Below are 22590 nucleotides of genomic sequence, written 5' to 3'. Positions count from 1 at the left end.
GGACCGTGTAAACGCGGCTTGTAAAAGGATCCCACCGTGGTAAGAGACACTGCTTTGTTTTATAACGGACTTAAATAGGCCACAATTGTTTTATCTACACTGTTAAAGAAACTCTCCACCATCCCGTTCTCCAGGTTGGTCGTAGTGTATATCGAGGAGCTCACTCAGCTCTCCAGGCTCCTCAGCCATGGCTCTGCTGGCCTACCTGAAGAGCCTGTTTATCCTGCAGCTGCTGATGGGCTTCGTGTTTGTGGTAAGCGGCCTCATCATAAACTTCATCCAGCTCTGCACCTGCATCCTCTGGCCGTTCAACAGACAGCTCTACCGTGTAATCAACTGTCGGCTCTCCTACTCGCTCTGGAGTCGTGAGTAGATCCTACTTTTGTTATGTAGTTCCTATAAAATATATTTGAATACATTTGATCCAAATCCAAGCATTTCTATTTCAGAATACTAAACTTTGAAAGGCACCATGTAGTGACCAGGCCACCAGCCTAATATACAAGCTTCTTTTAGCTCTGAGTGGGATAATTATGTTAGTCCTCAGCTGCTTCATCCTCCTCTATGTCACCAGGACTCAAAACACTTTATCTGCCCACCATTTGTGTACAGTGTGTCTGCCTGCGTTAATGAGAGCAGAACATTGACACCATATTCATGAATTTAAAAAAAGCCCCAACAGCTTATACAGCTGCACTTTGAGTTTGCTCATAATTATCTGAGAAGACATGAATCATTGATATAGTATTTAACACTTAGAGGAGAAAAAAACCTGACCCGAATTTTAAGGAAAACGCTTCAGTGAACTTATTTTTAGTTATTTGACAGATGATAGTGACTTTTGGAACTGACCTGAATTCATATGATATATTGTCATCCTCTTGCAGAGCTGGTGATGCTGCTGGAATGGTGGTCGGGCACAGAATGCACTCTATACACCGACCAGGCTACGGTGGACAAATTTGGCAAAGAGCATGTCATCGTTATCTTAAACCACAACTTTGAAATAGATTTCCTCTGTGGCTGGACCATGTGTGAAAGATATGGCATCCTTGGGGTTAGTAACATAGCAGTGATTTCTATCTTTTAAAGAATTGAATTGTGGTAATTTGTTGCTTTTAATGACTTCAATCCATATTGTGGAGTATCCATGTTTAAACATACACCTGTCCTCCCTTACTAGAGTTCAAAAGTGCTTGCTAAACATGAGCTACTGAAGGTTCCGCTGATTGGCTGGACCTGGTACTTCCTAGAGATTGTCTTCTGTAAGAGAAAGTGGGAGGAAGACAAAAATACTGTCTTCAATGGACTGAAAAGACTACAAGACTATCCTGAATTTATGTGGGTAGGTACTCACTCATTGGGTTTGTCCTCTCATGGGTGTATGTATGTGTGTGAGTGAAAGTGTAAAAATTCTGCTAAGAACAATATTGCTGCATAAAATAGTCTAGTAGATGTGCATGCACAGTAACTGATCTCACACATTCATTGCAAAAAGAATGTCAAGAAATGATGGCAGCAACACATTTGCTATTAAAATGAAGTCTGGTAGAAGCCACAAAGTGAATGTCCTTTCACCCAGTTTTTTTTTTTTTTTTTTTTTTTTGTTCAAACTGACACTGAACTTTGCAACGCAAGACACCAGCTGTGTTTGAAATCTATGAACATGAGGGTGTGTGGTTTATTTTTTTCTGTGAAACTTTGTGATCTGGAGCCTCATAGGAGCCACTTCTATGCAAAGTTTTGGATTTATAAGAAAAACAAACTTGTTGGGAAACAAGTAGAATGGAAACTCTGACCCATGTGTAAGCACATAAACAGGAGAGAGGTGAAGCAGCTCGTCCGATGCATGAACAACAGACCAGACGTATTTTGAAACAAATAAGCTAATACTTTCTGAAATGCATACTTGCACACAACCACATAAATAAATAATAAATACAAGGTTATTGCAAGATAACCTTGCATTTATTTGCAAGATTTAAATAAATGCTGTGTTATTAAATACTTTTGCACAGTTGCGTTATCAGTCGTCTGCCCCAGTCCGGTTAGGCTCAGCGAAAATATGAAGAGACAAATTCTGTAGACAACAGATGCCAGTGCTACATACACCGAGGCCGCTGTGATTATATAGTTGTGACAGGCACCGTGGTAATTAGGCTTGTGCTTAGGAATGGGAGCTGAAGGCCGAATGTTGCATTTCTATGTTTGCAATGTTGCATTCGAGTTGCCCCCATCTGTCATTTAAACAGGCAGAAGAAGCTTAGAGAAAGGAGGTCACCTTAAAAATCTGTGTTCATTTATTAACCTAGCCGTTTTCCTTCCCCAGTTTCTTCTGTATTGTGAGGGCACCCGCTTCACAGAGAAGAAACACCAAATCAGTATGCAGGTTGCAGAGAGCAAAGGCTTGCCCAAGCTCAAGTATCACCTACTACCCCGCACCAAAGGATTTACCACAACGCTGCAGTGTCTTAAAGGCACAGGTGGGCTAAAGCAACACACAATACACACAAAGAACGTTGTGTTCCTAATCGTCATGGTCTTAATATGACTTTTCTGTCTCGCAGTATCTGCTGTGTATGACGTGACTCTCAACTTCAAAGACAACCAGGTTCCCACTCTCCTTGGCATTGTTAATGGCAAGCAATACAAAGCTGACATGAGTGTAAGGTGAGTGCCATGAAAACCTCCATCAGATATTGTTATAATGATGGATTGCACTGTGGGAGATGGCGATTTTACAGGATTTTAAACTTAATGGCCTCCTCCTAATTGTATTTATGAACAAGATAGTGATTGTTCTGAACATTGGCTAGTTTCCCAGGGTGTTTAAGGGTCAGAACAGTAGCTCTAATGGGCAGGAATCCCCTGCTGTGTTCAGGAGATGGACACAGATGACCTGTTAGAAGGTATGGGAAGGACTGCAAAACTGAATTAGACAAACTCTTTATTGCACTCAAACAAGGAAGAGTAATGGAAGATTGGAATTTTGATAAATGATTCTGTCTTCCTCCTGTCTGACATGTAAACTTAAGTAAAAGTCAATTTCTTCTTTTTTCCTCCACATTGATTTTCTTGAGGGTTATTTATGAGTTAATTGCTCCATTATTATTTATTTTACTCACACTTTCCAGCCACTCCTCCCGTTCTCCTCCTTTTAGCTTTTTTGATATGTTAGTTAGGGTTAAACATGGTCAAGTATACCAGAGTCTGTTACTTTTGGATGTGGTCTGTTTTACAAAGAAGTGAGTTTAAGGTGGTAGAGTCCTCTAGTGGGGATTATCTGTCATAACATGCTATAGCAGCTTGCTGCACAAAAGAAATAGACTGAAAAGGTGTCGGCTGAAGCTCAAGCTCATTTTGCTCACCCTAGGTACTTGTGTTACTAACCCATTTATGAAACAAAACCCTTATAATCGAAACAAAACCCTTATAATCAAAACAAGAAAATACATTTATCTCTCCAGACACAATATTACTAATTGAGAAGGTGAGAGGAAAGTGGCTAACATGTCTGAGTCACCTTGATGAGAGCGATTTGGAAAGATAATATGCACATTATCATCCATTAAACCATCATTTGTTGTGGGTTGTCTGTCTGTATGAAGAGTTATTCAAAGTTATGTGCTTATCAATCATTTAAGTTAAAAGATTCTTCCAACTCAGTCACAGCCGCTCACTCCTCCTAATTAATGTACAACCAATCATGGATGAATAAAGGAAATTACTGTGCCGCGATTAAGACTTATTTTATAGCATAATGCATCCTGTTTGAATTCAGTACCATCTGCTTTGTGGATCCAATCAACTGTGCTCATTATTCACTGATTTTTCCTTGCATGTCCTTGTGTTTGTGTTCTCCCGTGATTCAGGTGATTGCCTACTAAAGGCACCCCAAACATAAACAAACCTCCGTCCTGTTGTACCGTTTTCTGTTGTTCTTTATGTGCACATTTTCGAAAACTGTCATAGCAAATGTTGTAAATGATGCACACACTGATTGTGTGTTTAGTTCCTCAGCATGTACTTCTTTACTCCTTCACATCCAGACGGTTCTCTGTGGAGGACATACCAGACGATGAAGAGCAGTGTGCCAACTGGCTGCACAAGATCTACCAGGAGAAGGTAAGGGAAAAAAATACAATACAACCCATCACAAAAATGTGTAAAAACAATAAAGCAGCAAACTACATAGAGTTAAATTCTGTTTCTTTTTTCACACATGTTTAGTCATAATGAAACCAGCAGTATTTTAATATTTGTGTATCTTCCCCATCCAGTAGGTTAAAGGATGTTTCTGTGTCAGATCAGCAGTTAGTTTTTTGGCGTGTGGCCTTTCCAAATGAGTGTTTTTTGAAAAATATGTGAAAATGAAATTCATCTGTAGAAACATTATTAAAAGTTACAGCTCTTTCATGTCAAAGTAAACAAAGGCAAATACTCATGTGAGAACATAAGCCAATTATTTGACCTTTTTTCCTTTTTAGGATGCGTTACAGGAAGTCTACAGCAAGGAAGGCAAGTTCCCTGGACCCACAATAACCCCACCACGCCGACTCTGGACACTGCTGAACTTCCTGTTTTGGGCCACGCTGCTGCTTTCGCCGCTCATCAACTTTGCATGTGGAGTGGCCGTCAGTGGTTCTCCCCTCCTCATCATTGGCTTCATCATTTTCCTCATCGTGGGTGAGTACGAAGATTTATATACCAATATATAGATTGTGGTTATATTAAAGATACAAAACTCAATAATGTCAAAAAATGTCTTTATTCTCTAATGACTTCCTACTTTGTGGTACATTAGTGCATGACCACAAGGTGGCAGCAGCAGCAAGCATTTGTTTAGTGGAAGTTTATTGAATCTGTCTCTTTAGCTACTCCTCTTCACAGCTCTGGTTATGTTTAGGACTAATTTTAGTCAAGTCAATGTCAGGCATTAGCTGGTTAACTTGTCTAATGTATTTGAGACTTTGTGAGGAACAAAAATTGTATAAAATATGGAGAGTGAGGATATTTTTAGCTGGTCCTCACTTCTTTAAAGGGCTTTTTGGGGGTTAAGACCTGGCTTTAGGGTTAGGTTAAAGGTTAGGCTGTGATGGTTAAGGGTAAGAAGCTAAGGAATGCATTATGTCTGAGGGTCCTCACTATGAATGAAGCTTAAGCCTAATGTATTCCTTAAGGGAATATTCACTGGATAATACTGGATTAGCATTTTAAAGTCTCAGTATGTGTGTCTAACATTCAGATTTCTTTCATTATTCACGCCTCAGCTTCCATAGCTATCCGACGCCTCATAGGAGTCACCGAGGTGAAGAAAACAGGCTCCAGCTACGGCGACCCGGGACCTAAGAAGCAAAACTAAAAGTGTGTGATCCCTTATTCTCCCACACCCCTGTTCCTCCCATGAAACGGCCCTGTCAGTGTGGCCGTCCTGCGGCGTCTCACCCCTACCCAACTCCATTCTCCTCCTACTGTTGAGTCAGTTGGTAGGCAGGGGAGGAGACGCAGCTGTGAAAAATAAATACGAGACCAGAGTTTAGAAAATACAAATGGCACTACAGAGAAAGAGAGAGAGAGGGCACGGAGGGTGTGTGTGGGGGGGGGTTCAAGCGCTCTGGTGTAACACAGAACAAAAGGATGTGGGGACATGCAGTACTGAATTCCACTGCATCTTTTCTTAATCCAGCCTTGTCCACATTAAATCCCTGTTCACACCCAAGGTCAAGCTCATAACCTGTCACATGGACAGCAGGTCCCGCCCATTTTCTGCTGTTGCACGACCTACCTCCGATTCCTGTCACAGACATCAGCTAATCTGGCACGTGGGGAGGGGGGGGCGGGGCGGAGCGGGGGGGGGTGCACTCTTTGTTTTTGGCCACAGTTTTTGTAATAATGACCTCCATCTGCAGCAGTGTGTTACTGCAACAGTGATGTGGAAATATGCAGACTTCACTGAGTGTCTGGTCTTTTTAGTGTGAAAAGAATCAGCATTAAGGCCTGGTATTCTTAAAGAGTCAATTCACCAAAAACACAACATTGATATACTCTTTAGCTTCCATTTATCTAGCTATGGTTAAAAATAAAATAATATATATATATATATATATATATATATATATATATATATATATATATATATATACATACATACATACATATATATATATGTATATATATATATACATATATATATATATATATATATGGTTAAACCCTGAAAATCACAAAAAATGAGTTCATGGTGCACAAATCATGAAGTACATAAATACAATAATGTTGCCACTGATTTAAATAACTTGGAACAATTATTGACACTTTTAGCAGAACTTACTGTGTTTAAAATGTAAAAGTGTAAACTGTCCACATTACAATCATTGTATTTTGAATAATGTGTCTGTGGATACTTGATTTGTGCACCGTCACTGACATTAAATTCTCCCCCAAAATATCAATTCCACCTCCTGTGTAGGGCTGGATTTCACTAGACTGAGACTTTAATATTGTGATCTTGATGAATTGACTCCTCCCCCTTTCTCCTGATAGAATCAACATCATGGTTTGGAGACGCTGCTGCTTGTTTCACTACAAGAAGAGCTCCGTGTTTCTTTCTAAAAACAGAAGAATACCTGCCGTCCGCTTTAGGTTCCATGTGTAGCTCCTCGCAGCATCTACACATTCATTCTAAAGCCTTTTCATTTCTCCTTTTTAGTTCCTTTTACATAGATTGAAATGTTATTTTTCAAAGTGGACCATCTCTGACCCGTGTGTGTTTTAATCGGCGATCCTCGGGTTAATGTGAGCGCTCTGCTGTTGAAGGCCGGTGGATGAAAGGTCACCAAATGTCTCCATGTCGCCTCACAGCTGTTTGCTCTCCTGCTCTGGACTGTCGTAGTGTTTTAACCTTTGCCTTCAATCGAGCTCAGGCAAAGGGATTACTTCACTTCCAGTCCTTTAAAACACCCTCTTTTTTTGTCCGTTATGTTTCAACATCATCTTTTCCTTCCTATTTCAGCAAGGTTCAGTTTACGGGAGTTAATTATTATTATTTTAAAGCCACCGTTAACCTTTTAAACGCGTTGTTTTTGTAACTTGGTTGCTGTTGATGGACTTTTTTTTTTAGTTGTGTTCACCATCTCTGACGTTCACTGCTGCTGAGTTAGATCCATGTCTGGTTACATTTCCTGGTCCTGGAAAACAAACACTGGTAGTGAGGCACTGGATTGTTTAGTGTCCTGCTCTCTCCTCTACATCTGCCCTCCTGTGCCACACATGTAGTGTTAATCTCATTTTTGCTTTGTCGCTTCATTCTTTTATTTATTTTATTTTGGATCATCACTCACTCCTCAGCAGAAGGCACCGCGCGTCGTGTACTTTACAATCAAGTTTTCTCAAATCCAGACAGATTTCATGCAAAGCCTTAATAGACAGTGCTGCTTCATTTTCTTTTGTGTGAACATGTAGACGCTAACTGAGCCCCCCCCCCCCTCCCTGTTGTAGTGAAGGACCAGAATGTGACGGACGTCCTCCAGTATAGCAGAAAGATTAGTTGTCACGTGACTTGTTCTTACGTTTTAACCTAAAGAAATAATAAAACAAACTGAGAATGGATAAAGTCATGTTTGTACCTCAAATACTTGTGAAAAGCTTTAGGATCTCAGCTCTGTTTTTCATTCATTAAGAGATTTATTTTTCCTTAAATCCTGGTCATACGAATTGCCGCCCGCTGTCATTCAGTACAAGCAGTTTTTTTTTTTTATGTTATTCACTCAAGAAATGTACTGGAATCAAAAACCTAACACTGCATCCACTTTTTTTTGAGGTTATTAAAGGATTTCATCACAAAGCAACGTTTACTCCTTTGATTTATTTGGATTTGTGTGAGTTTCTCACATCACAGCACAATAACGGGGGGCAGCTGAAGCTGAAAACACACAAAACAAAGACACGTTTTCCCACCGTCCATGTTTCTTCTTCTTCATCAACAGCCATTTTTATTGCATCCATCCTCATTATGATGCAGCCACATTTTTCCCCATTTAGATTTTTTTTTTAAAAGTCACACGTGTGACGTGTACATAACGTAAAATGATGAATGTCAGCTTCACTTTTTCGAGAATGTACCTAGCTGCTTTTGCAGAAGACCTTTTTGAACGACACAAATCACTTTCCCCACTGATTTCCTGTATAATCATGTAAATAATGTAAATGATGCATTCATTGATGTTGGATGGAGACGCTCTTTATTGGACGACGGGAACATGCTTTCGGGCTCGAACCGAATGACCCGGTGATGAAAAGCTGCAGAGCGACATGTAAACTGAACTGCACTTAACAAAAGGATCCGTTTAAAGTCGACACCGTCTCATCCGTCACATTTGAAGCTGTAAATACCTTCAGCGATGCCTCCCTTCTAATCAAAGCCAGAACTGAAGGCCGTGCCACAGATGACGCTACAGTAACAAAGCATTTTTCAGACTTTGTTATTCTTCACGGTTTCTTACTGTCGCCATGACCCCTTTTTTGTTTTTTGTTGTTTTTTTCTCTGCATGATGTGCATTATTGCACAGCCACTGAATCGAGTTAAATCTGACTCAGGGACTCTTGAAGACTGGCAAACGCAACAGCTGTGGCATTAACTGAATCTGAATAATAATAATAATAATAATAATAATAATAAAGCTTTCTGGGGAAGCTGAGAGAGTGTGACTCTTGCTTTATTGTCCAAAACTGATCAAATATGTCTTGAAACGTTCCTGTGAAACTAAACAGCTTGAAATATTCATGATAAAGTTGCATAGTAGGGATTATGATTATTGCCATTATACAACGGAAATTGCACAAGGAGGACACATTAGCTTCAAATATATAGATACTATACATACTTCATCTGTCCTAATTCTAGGAAGGTTCCTAGTAGAGGTTAAGAGGTTAGGTTTCCCTAAATTTGCACACAAAATAATCAAATAATGAATCAAAGAGCATCGGTTTTAACGTATGATTAAAGTTAATTAACAAAAACAGTTGTGCATATGTGAGGACAAACCAGAGATCGGTGCCAAATTTATCTAAGTAAACAAAACTGGGCCTGACTCAGGCAGACGTCTTGTCTTTCATTACCAGCCATCTTAAGCCAGATGTTGTTAAAAGATAAAATACTTAGATGCATGTAAAGTAAAGGGACAACCTGGGTTCAGATCCTTAAAAGAAATAAAAAATAATAATTAAAAACTCAGGTGTGTACCAGTCATTTTAAATGTATATTTAATCAGAGTGAATTACACTCACTGATCATTTCACTAGGTGTTGTTTGTACCTAATAAACTGGTGGATGTGACAAATCTAACAGGAAGAAGTTATTTTCTTCCCGAGCGAACGATGTACAAAATTCTGTTTCGTATTTTGGTGAGTTTGAATCCGTATATGAGAGGATTCATGAGCGGAGGAATAATGAGAAACTCTATGGCGATGAAGTTCTGAAGGCCCTGTGGAAAATCTGTGGAGCCGAAGCGCATGTACATCAAGTCGAACACGATGATCACGAGGAACGTGGACAAGGAGATTAAATGTGGCACACACGTCTGCATGAACTTCACCCTGTCGTCTTTACACTTCACGCTCTTTTTCACCAGGTGCATGTAGGTCCACACGATGAAAACGCCGTGCAGCACGTACACTATGATGATGACGTATGAGACCACGCTGTTTGGCAGCGTGTCTGCGTCTGAACATGAGAGTTTCACAATGATCCAGTTCACGCAGAAGACTTTGGGCAGGTTTGAGCCGCACAACTTCAGCCTGGACGTGAGCAGAACGTTGACGGCAAACACAGAGCACGGCGTTAACCAGGAGAAACAGACCAGCTGAGCGAGCCTCCTCTTAGACATCAGAGAGTGATAGTGCAGAGGTCGACATATGGCCAGATACCTGTCGTAGGCCATAACTGCCAGAATGGACAAGTCGCAGCAAGCGAACGAGTACATGACGAACGCCTGCAGGAGACAGCCTTCGTATGAGATCTGTGGAGAAGACGAGAGCAGATCTAGAAGAAACTTGGGGTAGAAACCTGTGGTGCCGTAAAGGCCGTTAATGAAGAAGCTGCATAATAAAATGTACATGGGTTCATGCAGGTTTTCATCCAGTATAATGATGGTGATGAGGCAGACGTTGCAGAACACAATCAAACAGTAATAGAGTAAAGTGAAAGAAAACAGAGTCAGTCTGTAGTTAGACGTCTCCCTGAAGCCTGACAGAGTTAGAATGTGAACAGAAACATTATCCATATTCAGAAATCACAAATTAACAGCTTATATCTGTGAAACAGGCTCAATGTTTGCTCATTTTAAAAAGTTTAAAAAGTGAAGCAGTGACCTGTCCTCTCTGGTGTGACTCTCTCTCCTCTTAATAACAGCTGTGACAAACAACATCACAACAGCTGAGAGTTGACTCTTTTCCTTCAGCTGAACTAAATAACCCAGGTCCAAGTCCAAAGACCGGCCCACGGGCCAATCACGGCCATGTGTCACTCCCATTAGCTCAGCTGCTAACTTGTGCTTTGAAACCATGGATTCACAATCTAGCCATGACAGGATTTATTTTATTTTATTTTTTTATTTTAATATACTTCAAAAAAAAATCAAAATGACACCTTTTTAAAATTATTTTGTCATTATTAAATGTGGAATATTTGGGAAATCACGTTATATTCAGACCTGTATTTTGATTCTTGCAGGATTGACTTCAGACTTGTTTGTGACTTAATCTCATCTCTTCATTCTTTATTTCTATTTTTTAGGTGTTTATATTTAGAAGGGTTAAAGTCAGAATCTATATAAAGTGTTAGTTTAATAATGTTTTATAAGACATGAGGTGGGGACACTCAGTGGTAGAGTGTGTTGTCTTTCAACCTAAATAGTTAAATCTAAATATTAAAGCTTTTATTTTGGTACTTCCTGTTACCGACCGTGTGAATTTGCACATTAGATAAATATTTAGTTTCACAGCACTTTTTAAAAAACATTGTTTGAATCTAAATGTGGCAAAATGTTGATGTTATTTTCAGCTTGAGACACTAGACGAGCTGAGCCGGGAATCAAACCCACAACCTTTAATAACCCTTAAAGGTGCTGCTCAACCATTTGGTCGACCACACTTTAAGTCACTATATCTCATTGAAAAATGCATCAAGCTGAACTCACTAACACTAAATGAATGTGACTTGTTCTGAATGTTGTACTTTATGAATTATGCAAACCAGGTTTATTATGAACAGACGTCTCAACCGTTTGGTAGAGGCCTGTATCTGAAATACTGTCTAATTAAAAAAATAAAAATAAAAAAATAAAAAATAATTATAATAAAATATATATATCTATATTGATTGTTGTTATTGTTATCATAAGTAAATATAATAAAATAATAAAAAAATGCAAATAACATTTTTTTCCTTTGCTTTTTTCTTGGTGACTGCCTTAAACGGATAAAGTACGAACCAAGAAAAAAGGCAAAGGAAAACATTTTTATTTGCATTTATTATTATTATTATTATTATTATTATTATTATTTTATTTACTTATGATAACAATAAAGACAGTCAATATTTATTTATTTATTTTTAAATTAGACCCTACAGTATTACAGATACAGGCCTTTACCAAACGGTTGAGACGTCTGTTCATAATAAACCTGGTTTGCATAATTCATAAAGTCCAACATTCAGAAAAAGTCACATTACTTTAGTGTCAGTGAGTTCAGCTTGATGCATTTTTCAATGAGATATAGTGACTTAAACTGTGGTCGACCAAATGGTTGAGTCGTACCTTAAAGGGTTTTAATAATGGCATGAATGTGGAAAAAGTTCACGTTAAAAAAATTCACAACACATTTCTTAAAACACTGTCAGACGCTAAATGTTGGCAAACTGTTGATGTTATTTTCAGCCTGAAGCACTTTAGAAACTTTACACCTCGTAGACGTGACATAATATTTAACTGACAACATCTAAGCATCTCTCTGCCATGCTTCTCTGTCTAAAACAATCCTGGGCAATTACAGTGGTTTTAAAAGACTGTATTTTCCACCAAAAATAACATATATAATATTTTAGATTTTTTTAAATAATGGCATCTTTATCGTTTCTCCATGAAGACACATGTGCTGCATTAAATATTCATGTTTTCCTGCCCTAACGTGCACAATAATCAGCAAAACAGGTGGCAAAATTCAACGTGCAGTTAACATGAATCTGTTTAAAGCTGTTTTATGTTCTTTTATTATAAATAATTATTATGTGAGGCACAAACTTTACCTCCAGTCCTATAGTTAAACAATATATATGCCATATTAGGCTATATTACAGAGAATTTCATGATGTGACATTAATATGTGACAGCAGTTCAAGCATGTGATGTATTTACATCATACTATTTAAAACAATTAAAATTTAAAAAAATATTAATTTTATACACAGGCAGAACCAGAAACATATTGATCTAATTCATGAAATATGAAGAAAAATAAGAGGTTCAATGTTCCTTTTAATTAATCTACAGTAAAAAAACAGGCTACAACATGAAAAAAACACACACACATTTAAATGTAAAAATCTCAATCTGAGAGATTGAAGAAAGAAGTCACTTTCTTCCAGAATGAACGATGTACAAAATTCTGTTCCGTATTTTTGTGAGTTTGAATCCGTATATGAGAGGATTCATGAGCGGAGGAATAATGAGAAACTCTATGGCGATGAAGTTCTGAAGGCCCTGTGGAAAATCTGTGGAGCCGAACCTGGAGTACATCAAGTCGAACACGATGATCAGGAGGAACGTCGACAAGGAGATTAAATGTGGCACACACGTCTGCATGAACTTCACCCTGTCGTCTTTACACTTCACGCTCTTTTTCACCATGTGCATGTAGGTCCACACGACGAAAACGCCGTGCAGCACGTACACTATGATGGTCACGTACGACATAATATTGTTCCAAACGGTGTTAGTGTCATTGCAAGCCAGTTTGTAAATGAGCCAGTTCACACAAAAGATTTTCTCGATTCTCGAACCGCACAACTTGACCGTGGATGTCAGTATGATACTGATGGAGAAAATGCAGAACGGCGTTAACCAGGAGAAACAGACCAGCTGAGCGAGCCTCCTCTTAGACATCAGAGAGTGATAGTGCAGAGGTCGACATATGGCCAGATACCTGTCGTAGGCCATCACTGCCAGAATGGACAAGTCGCAGCAAGCGAACGAGTACATGACGAACGCCTGCAGGAGACAGCCTTCGTATGAGATCTGTGGAGAAGACGAGAGCAGATCTAGAAGGAACTTAGGGTAGAAACCTGTGGTGCCGTAAAGGCCGTTAATGAAAAGGCTGCACAATAACGCGTACATGGGTTCATGCAGGTTTTCATCCAGTATAATGATGGTGATGAGGCAGACGTTGCAGAACACAATCAAACAGTAATAGAGTAAAGTGAAAGAAAACAGAGTCAGTCTGTAGTTAGACGTCTCGTTGAAGCCCGACAGAATCAAAACTCTCACAAACGAAACGTTATCCATGATAGCAGATTAAATGTTTCACGGTTCAAACATCCTCAAGTTCCCATAATGTTCAAATGTACAGTGAAATGTGACAGACGCTGGTGCTGCTGCACTGTCTGGTCTGCTCTGACTCTCTTCTCCTCCCACAAGATCCATATATAACAGCTTTAATGATGTCAACACAACAACAGAGAATTCAACAACAACAGAGAATTCAAACTTGAGTGAAGTCCCTCCCCGGAAAAAAGTTGAGACACTTTTTGTCTATCTATCTATCTATCTATCTATCTATCTATCTATCTATCTATCTATCTATCTATCTATCTATCTATCTATCTATCTATCTATCTATCTATCTATCTATCTATCTATCTATCTATCTATCTATCTATCTATCTATCTATCTATCTATCTATCTATCTATCTATCTATCTATCTATCTACTTAACTACCTAGTTACTACAAACTACTAGCTGCTAGCTACCTACCTAACTAACTAACTAACTACTAGCAAATGGTATAAAAGGTAACTATTCAATTCAACTGAAGTTGTAAAACAAACATTTTCCTGTAAAACTTTCCTGTAACAAAAAAAAAAGTGAAAACCCTCTATTTGGTTTGGTCCACTGATGTCAGCCATGACATCATCATTGAACCAGGAAGTGTTGAGCAGTCTCCGCCCTCCTCTCATGTCAACAGGAAGTCAGAAGGCATGAAGGTAACCGAAATGAACACGCAGCACTGTGTTTACTACTCTTACTTACTCCTAAGCTTTAATGTGTGCTGTAAACACAGTCTGGCTTGGTGAGTAACACAAGTGGAACAATAGCAACTGATGTATTTGAATAAAATGTCTAATTGACATGTAGAAAACAGCATGGTGTAATGTACGACGCTAGCGTTAGCCTCCGATTCGTTAGCTTCCGGCACTGTTCGTACACTGATTGTCTGTTTATGTGTGAAAACATTTTAGACATTTAGGTAAGACAGTAACTTTACTTGAAACCCACTATTGCTTTTGTAAAACCTTTTCACCTTTTTTGTTTTATACCTAGACCTCATTAGACCAGGTCCAGATCAAAAACCACTGAACCTAGACTTCTCAAATCTGGACTAGATTATACTACAGACCCCGGCCCCCTCGACACTCATGTGGAGAATAAAGAAGTAAAAGATGAATGAATGAACTTATTTGGTTAATGTTTAAGTGAAAGCATGTCTACTTGAGTGACAGCCAGGTTTGGGGAGTAAACATCTGTATAATAACTAATTGCCTATTTTGAGGCTCAACGAAGAAGCAGTTGTTCTTAAAATTTAAATGATGCACAGTAAATTTATATATCTCACACACATTTGTCTAATCATGACAAACTGGTGATTAAAGACAACGTCCATGTTATTGTTCATTTAGGGCAGCAGACGTGGGTTTTTGTTTGTGACTGAAGACGTTTTAAGGCACTTTTGCCTGATGAAGATACCATATTTTGCAATTTTACTGTATGTCTTTTTTGCTGGTGGGAAGCTTCTCCCTACAGGCCACCATATTTTTACTTCTCTGTAGGCACAGACAACTTCACTCTTTCATACTTTTTTTAAATTCTAAATTTGATTTATTTGACATTTTATTTTTTTCAGAGTGAAGTAAGAATTTAATTTGATGGTCTAAACTACTGTGTGACAATAAATATGAATATGACCATAAAATGTGTTGCATCTGAAATTATGATGTTCTGATCGAGACACATTTAGCACACAAACACTGCATGGCTGTGATTTTATTTTTGTTCATTGTGGTTTAAACATAAATGAGAGAAGGATGGGGAGAATATATTTCTGCACAGTGTGTGACAACACGGTAAAAAATAACAAAAAAAAGCAGTTTAGAGGTGAGGCCTGTTATGGTTACGCTTCTTCCTCTTCTCTAGGGGTCGCCACGGCGAATCACCATCTGCCATCTTCTGTTACACCTGCTGTCCTCACGTCCTTCACAACATTCATGAACCATGGTCTTCCTCTTCTACACCTGCCTCGCAGCTCCATATTCAACATCCCTCGTCCAGTATAATCACTGTCCCTCCTCTCCAGGTGACCGAACCATCTCAACCTCGTCTCTCTTACTTTATTTCCAAACTGTTCAACCTGTGAGTACACTATACGAGTCAAATAATAGGACTAGTTTACAACTGCAACTAACAATTATTTTCAAATTCGAGAAACGGGTCCATAAAATGTCAGGAAATGTTCACAAACATTTTGACCAGTGTTTGTCAAACCTGGAAATGATGATGTTCTCAAATGTCTTATTTTGTCCACAAACCTAAATGATCCCGTTTTTAATGATTTCTTTGTTATATGGAGCTAAGAAACCAGCAAATATTGACATTTAATAAGCTAAAACAATCAGAAATCTTTCTATGTAGATTATAAACTAACTAATCAACGCAGTAAATATTCATAACAGTGTTAGTGCATCCATTAAAATTTAAGAATATAAAGGGGGGAAGGCAGAAAATGGCAAAAAATATTTTCTATACGTTCCCTCTCTGTTTCAGCAAGGCAGACGATAACGTACAAAGTGAACTTTACATCCTTCTGATGAAAAATCGCGTGACATTTTTTCTTATTTGTGTCAACTTAAAACCGTATATCAGGGGGTTGAAGATGGGAGGAATGATAAGAAATTCAATGGAAATAAAATTCCCCACATGGTGCGATAAACTCTTACTGCCAAATCTTATGTACAACAAGTCAAAAAACATGCTCACAAACAAGATGGTCAGACAGAGCAGATGTGGCAGACATGTTTGCATGAACTTGCTTCTGTTCTCACTGGAAACAACGCATTTTTTGATCAGGTAGATATAAGACCATACGATAGAAAAGAAATGCAGGACATAAATAGTGTAGTTAAACACCGGCACAACAACACTGGCAAATGAGACGGAACAAGCCAGTCTATTGACAAAATAATTAATACAGTATATTCTTGGTATATGTGAGCCACACACTCTTGTTAATGCTGTTGATATTGTCCCTTGCAACATCAAATAAATGGGCACAAGCCAAGCGATAGACACAAGGACACATATTCTTCCCTTGGTCATCACTGATTTGTATGTCAGAGGCTGACACAGAGCCACATATCTGTCAAAGGCCATTACTGCGAGAAGAGATAGATCTGCACAAACTGAAGAGTGCAACACAAAGCCCTGCAGGAGACACCCGCTGTAAGAGATGACCGGAGTGGTAGACAGAAGATCACTGAGGAACTTTGGATAGAAACCTGTCGTCCCATAGAGTCCATTGAGGCACAGGTTACACAGGAAGATGTACATGGGCTCGTGAAGAGACTTGTCCACACAGATGGTCACAATAATGGTCATGTTTGCCAGCCAGATCACACCGTAGCACAGGAGAGTGAGAGCAAAAAGAGTGACTCTGTGGTTCGCCGTGCCGCTAAACCCCGTCAGAGTAAACACAGAAATGACTGACACGTTATCCATCATATTCAAAGCTCTCTCCTGCATCATTATTTACATGGGGACAGAAAAATTCAAGACATTCAACACTGTGTTAGTCCATCGCTAGTCTTATACTGTTTCACTGGCAACAGTAACCGTCACAGAATTCTGACGGTCCAATCAGTGAGCTGGAATAAACCAGAGGAGACTGGGATTATGTCAAAGATGATGTAACGCCACAAAAAACTGGCTTCAACTTCTACCCATCCACCCTAATGTTAATCAGCATTGTGCTTTGACAGGTTTATACAGTACTGGGGTTAACATTAGGGTCAGGACGATACCACTTTTTGTGTAAGATACCGATACATCAATTTTATACCATTGATGGACTATAAAGCCGTTAACAACACATTTATGCCGAGTCATTTCAGAGACATAATTCTCTGTGTTACAAATATTGTTGTAATTAACAGCCCAAACATGGTTGAGTTAAAATGCTTTTACTTTACTATATTTATTATATTTATTTATATTTTTACAGTCTGTTGATTGTATCGGAGGCTTTTTTTTATCCGTTAAAAATCCAATCCAGTGATGTTGACCAATATCAGACTGATACTTACAGATACTTACCGATTCCCATCACTCGTTAACATGATTAAGTTTTTTTTAAATTGAAGTTCAATTACATTCTTTACAGAAATGTCAGTTTTTGATGAGCCTTTGATATTTAAATAGTCAAGTCTGTTCTATGGAGGGTAACATTTTGGACCACCATGTTTTTTTTTTACAACAGCCAAACTGAAGGCTACTTATAGCACTTTTCCACAACACAGTCCCAGCACGGCTCGACTCGGAACAGGTTTTTATTTTGCTTTTCCATTAGTGATAGTACTTTTTTTTTTGTACCAGCTCTGGCGAGGTTCCAAGCGAGCTGAGCCGATACTGTATGTGACGTAGTGGAAAAGCTTAAACAGATCCGTTTACACACTAACACTGTAGATTTAAAAGAGAAGCCGTATTTTTATTGCTGACATTGCTTCCATAGCCAATGAGATTATGTTTTTGGCTTCTTTCTTTCTTTCTTTCTTTCTTTCTTTCTTTCTTTCTTTCTTTCTTTCTTTCTTTCTTTCTTTCTTTCTTTCTTTATTAATTTATGTATTTATTTATTTTCTGTCCGAGCAGCATAACTCCAAAGGTGAAGGATGAATTTGGATGATATTTTCTGCATTTGTAGATCATGGCCCCAAGAAAGAGAAGAGAGTTTGGTGGAGATCTGGATAGGTATTCAGGATACATGTATAGTAGCAGGGGGGCAAAATATCGATTTGGTGATATACATCATCGTCCTTCCTCGTGCAATACGATAATCTATACACCAGGGCAAATACAGAATATATAAAATATAGAAATGTATACTATTTCTCTATTATTCTCTAATAAAAAGAGAAATCCTGCACTTTTAACTTTTCACGGACGTTTTGTTCTCTTCTGGGAGACAAATATGACGTTGCATCGCTATAACAGAATTGCTGTATATCGTGATATTATCGGTATTATTGATCATGTATTGTGTATCCTATACTTAGAAATCCTGATTCCCACCCCCCCCTAAAAGTAGATCGCAATGTTTTCTAAATGAAGATAGTCAAGGAGGTCTTTATATTGTCTGAATTGTCAGTTGATGTGTGAAGACCAAGTTGGCAACCAGTCGTAAAATCACCTTTAAGAATCTAAAGTCCTGTTTTCAAGGCTCCAGGATTGTTATTTGGCTTGTCAATCACACAGGTGTACGCTCATACATGCGTGTGCCGTGTCAAGCTATTTGTGTCTGTGTGGCTGCAGTCCAAACATCTGTGGGCCCTGACCCACTCTCTTGGAATGAGTGACCTAACGTTTACTGCCTGTGTGTGAATTAGGGCCCACGTTTGTGTTGTTGAACGTTCTATTAATTGACCTCTGAGGACTTTGTGAAATCAGTGTGGACAGACAGGTGTGTTTTTTTCCTTTAATTACTCACAGCGTTCTAATCGTTTCCCATTAGATCAGTGCACACTGGCCACTGGATCGTTCTTAGCTCACTAACTGTGTTTCCTCAGACTCTGTTGTTTTTTTTCAACACGTTACACCAGGGACGTCATAGCAATAACAGCTGCCTTTCATCAGCCTCTGGTGTAAGTTCATCTGGAGAGTGGTGGAAATCACGTCATCTGTGTTTTCATCATTCTTACCGCACGTGTTTACATTGTTATATACTATACTTTACTTTCCTGGACACTTACCCAAACTGGACCCACTTTTTCCCCTAAATGTATACATTTAGGATTTAGGATACAGAAAGTTGAGAGATGTGCGTCTTGGAAGAACTGTGTCCATATCATTTGTGTTTGGCCGATATGGTTCTTCCATCTGATAAAATATAACAGACACAACAAATGATAACCTAATCAAACTTTAAATAACTCTAAACATGTTTAGATTAATAAAGATCAATATGAGACAAAACATGTCAGCTTTTACTTCCAGGTATTTACATCTGGATCTGATACAAGGCATAGAAGATCTTCACCTTTTGTTTGAAATTTAAAAACACACATTTTTTAATTTTTATAATCTTTATTTAAGATTAAAAAATATAGTAATCTAAATATTAAATACATTAAACGGATAATCAAAAGAACAAAACTTTTAAACAAATTAACTATATGTAAAGGTTAACATGTGCGATAATCCAATAATGTCATTTTCCATAATTACAGGTTGCACATATATGTAAATATCCTGATGATAGTTTAAATATCTTGTCATATATTTTATCGTTATAGCTAATTTAAAACAATAATAATAATTGTTGAACATAATTCTCTTTTCCTTTACCTCTGACCTTTTTGCTGCTGCAACAAGTGAATTCCCCCAGGATCATTACATTCTAATCTAGTAATCTTTAAATGGGAAAGTATTCCTAAATTTGTAATAATCAAAAGAGTATTTAAATATTAGTTGAATATATGTTTGCCACGAGACAAACTTCTCTAACTGTGAACCTTCTCTATCGCAGCCGCTGCTGGTTTACTGCTGCCTCATTTGTGAAGTTTAATCAAACACTGAAATCACACATTTACGCTCATTGGTAGAGGAGGCAGTGGATTAGAAACACTGGATTAGCTTCACAATCTGCAGCTCCAGTTTTATGATGTATTGTTCATGGTCCAGGGAGGGACTTGGACATAAAATCTGTAAAAATCAGTTTTTGGACCCAGTTAAGTGTCAATCATCACTCACCTGTGATAGAGAGATTTTGTTTTTATGTTATTTGACTCCAGATGTGAAAGAAAGGCAGATATATTTATTTATTTCATTTTTTTTTTCATTTAAAAATGATAACTGTGACAATAGAAATGAATGAGACTGTAAAGCCTATGTAGGTATAAAGTATGCTCGCTGTAGTCGTATTATGAGAAGGCTTAAAACCTTTTTACAATTGTTTGCATTGTTTACCTACTTTAACTCATGGCTTGTTTTCTTTCTTCTTCTTTTTTGTTTAAATAAAAAATGAATCTTTACATTTTAATCATCTTGCTCCTTTAAACCAGCTCTGTCCTTGTTGGAGGTGGACACAGTCCAGTGAGAGAGGAGAATGACTGCTAAACTCTAATCTCTGATGGATAATCTCTCTCTCTCACCCCCCCTGCTGACGCTCCTCATCCCACATGCAAAATACATATAATATCCCATGTTCAATCTTTGTTTATACTGTAAATAACAAGCCCATACTGTTAATATTCTGGGAACGGTCTATATATTTTTTTTTCTATATATTTCTTGTACTTCCTTGGAAATGCATGTCTATTATTTATTATCTTTATATAATGTAAATGTCCCCATTGTGGGACTAATAAAGGACTAATCTTATCTTAATTTTAACAGGTATTTACAACATTATTTAAACACGGGAATCATATGAATTTTTTCATTAACTTGCTTTTAAACTTAATGTCGAAATGAGATTTAGCCAGGGCTACGTTATTATAGAACAGTGCATCTGTATGTAGGTCAAATCAGCTGAAACACAGAGTAGAACACAACTCTTTCTCCACCTTCTATATCAGTGGAAGCTCAGGCCGGTGTCACTCATGCAGACACAACATTAAATAGCAATAACCAAATCAACAAAAGTGTCATCAAACCTTCAGGCTTAGTTTAATCCTTTGACCTGCCATCACACACAAAGATATCACCCTAGTTCTGATTTTAGTCAGGATCAGTCCATAAATAATGGGGTTGAGCAGCGGTGGGATCATGAGGAACTGTATGGCCATGAAGTTCTTCACGCTCTGGGGCACGGACGCCGACCCGTACCTGGAGTACATGGTGTCGAAGAGCAGAGCGGACGTGACGTTGATCAAGCACAGCAGGTGCGGCACGCACGTCTGCGTGAACTTCCTCATGCTGTCCCTGCTGCTCAACGCCGCCCTCACCACGCGCACGTACGAGCTCATGATGAAGACCACGTGCCCGTTGTAGAAGGAGATGATGAGCAGCCCCACGATGTTGTTCGCCGTCGTCGTGCTGCAGGCCAGTTTGACCACGGCCCAGTTCTCGCAGTAGAGTTTCTGTACCTGCGAGCCGCACAAGTCCAGCGTGGACGTCAGGGCCACGACGATGACCTCGCAGCCGATCGGCACCAGCCACGCCAGGCACACGAACCCGGCCGTCCTCCTCGTCGACATGATGGAGTGGTACTTGAGCGGTCGGCATATGGCCACGTATCGGTCGTACGCCATCAGGGCTAAAAGTGAGAAATCGATCGTGGCGTAAGAGTAGATGACAAAGTACTGCAGGAAGCATCCCACATATGATATCACTTGAATGTCAGAGAGGAGATCGAAAGTAAATTTGGGGTAAAAGGCCACGGTGCCGTAGAGCCCGTTCATGCACAGGTTACACAAACAAATATACATGGGTTCATGGAGGCTCTTATCAAGGACTATGGTTAAAATGAGACACACGTTCACCAGCAAGATCACGCCATACGTTAATACAGTGAGAGACAGCAGTGTGCCTCTGTAGTTGGCTGTGGCATTGAAGCCAGACAGTGTGAATACAACAACAAGTGGATTATTCATTTTTCAAATGTGCAGCAAACAGCAGTGAATATGCAGTATGTTAGAGAACAGTTCTGTGTCAGGACTTTATAGAAGACAAGGCTCACTCTGCAGCAGTGTGTGTGTGCGTGCGTGCGTGTGGGTGCGTGCGTGTGTGTGTTCACGCCCTGACGTCATGGTGACCTGGGACACTTCAATGTGTGTGTGTGTTTATTCTTGTATCTGTGCTTTTGTCAGGACTTCTTTAACCCTATAACACTATCGCTCAAATTCAAAACACCATCACTAACGCCGGGTGATTTTTACCGAGATGATAAATACACCCAATAAAAAGTACTCGTCATCAAAATATATCAAAACATGACAATACATGACACATTTGAGTAGTGTTGTTTTATTTTAAACTGTGTCATGTCTAACAAAATGAAAGAAAAGTATCATGAGGGGACCATATATAAAAGCTCCAAAATGACTGGAAAA

The 22590-nt window shown here is 38.8% G+C and overlaps 3 protein-coding genes across 3 annotated transcripts; 1 reads left to right on the top strand and 2 right to left on the bottom strand.

Moving 5' to 3' along the window:
• Nucleotides 1-5814, top strand: agpat3 (1-acylglycerol-3-phosphate O-acyltransferase 3). The gene is made up of 9 exons (XM_083908291.1): nt 1-39; nt 135-365; nt 888-1057; nt 1184-1345; nt 2330-2483; nt 2568-2670; nt 4050-4125; nt 4488-4686; nt 5271-5814. Exons 2-9 carry the CDS (start codon nt 188-190, stop codon nt 5360-5362), a joined length of 1134 nt encoding a protein of 377 aa, XP_083764417.1. The 5' UTR covers nt 1-39; nt 135-187; the 3' UTR covers nt 5363-5814.
• A 3539-nt stretch (nt 5815-9353) lies between these two features.
• Nucleotides 9354-10280, bottom strand: LOC310943307 (olfactory receptor 5AS1-like; the record flags this gene model as incomplete). The annotated part of the gene is made up of 1 exon (XM_083908849.1): nt 9354-10280. One exon carries the CDS (start codon nt 10278-10280, stop codon nt 9354-9356), a length of 927 nt encoding a protein of 308 aa, XP_083764975.1.
• A 2323-nt stretch (nt 10281-12603) lies between these two features.
• LOC310943004 (uncharacterized protein) lies at nt 12604-22131 on the bottom strand (the record flags this gene model as incomplete). Its single annotated transcript, XM_083908479.1, is given in 5 exon segments — nt 12604-12645; nt 12648-13568; nt 16730-16997; nt 19288-19310; nt 21193-22131. Coding segments are annotated over 5 exon segments (2193 nt in total).
• Nucleotides 22132-22590: the final 459 nt, after the last annotated feature.

The sequence above is a fragment of the Microchirus variegatus genome, assembly GCF_963457635.1.
Source record: "Microchirus variegatus genome assembly, chromosome: 22".
NCBI classification, from domain to species: Eukaryota; Metazoa; Chordata; class Actinopteri; order Pleuronectiformes; family Soleidae; genus Microchirus; species Microchirus variegatus.
The sequence above is the reverse complement of the archived record's forward strand: the minus strand, read 5'-3'. Positions and strand labels throughout refer to the sequence as shown.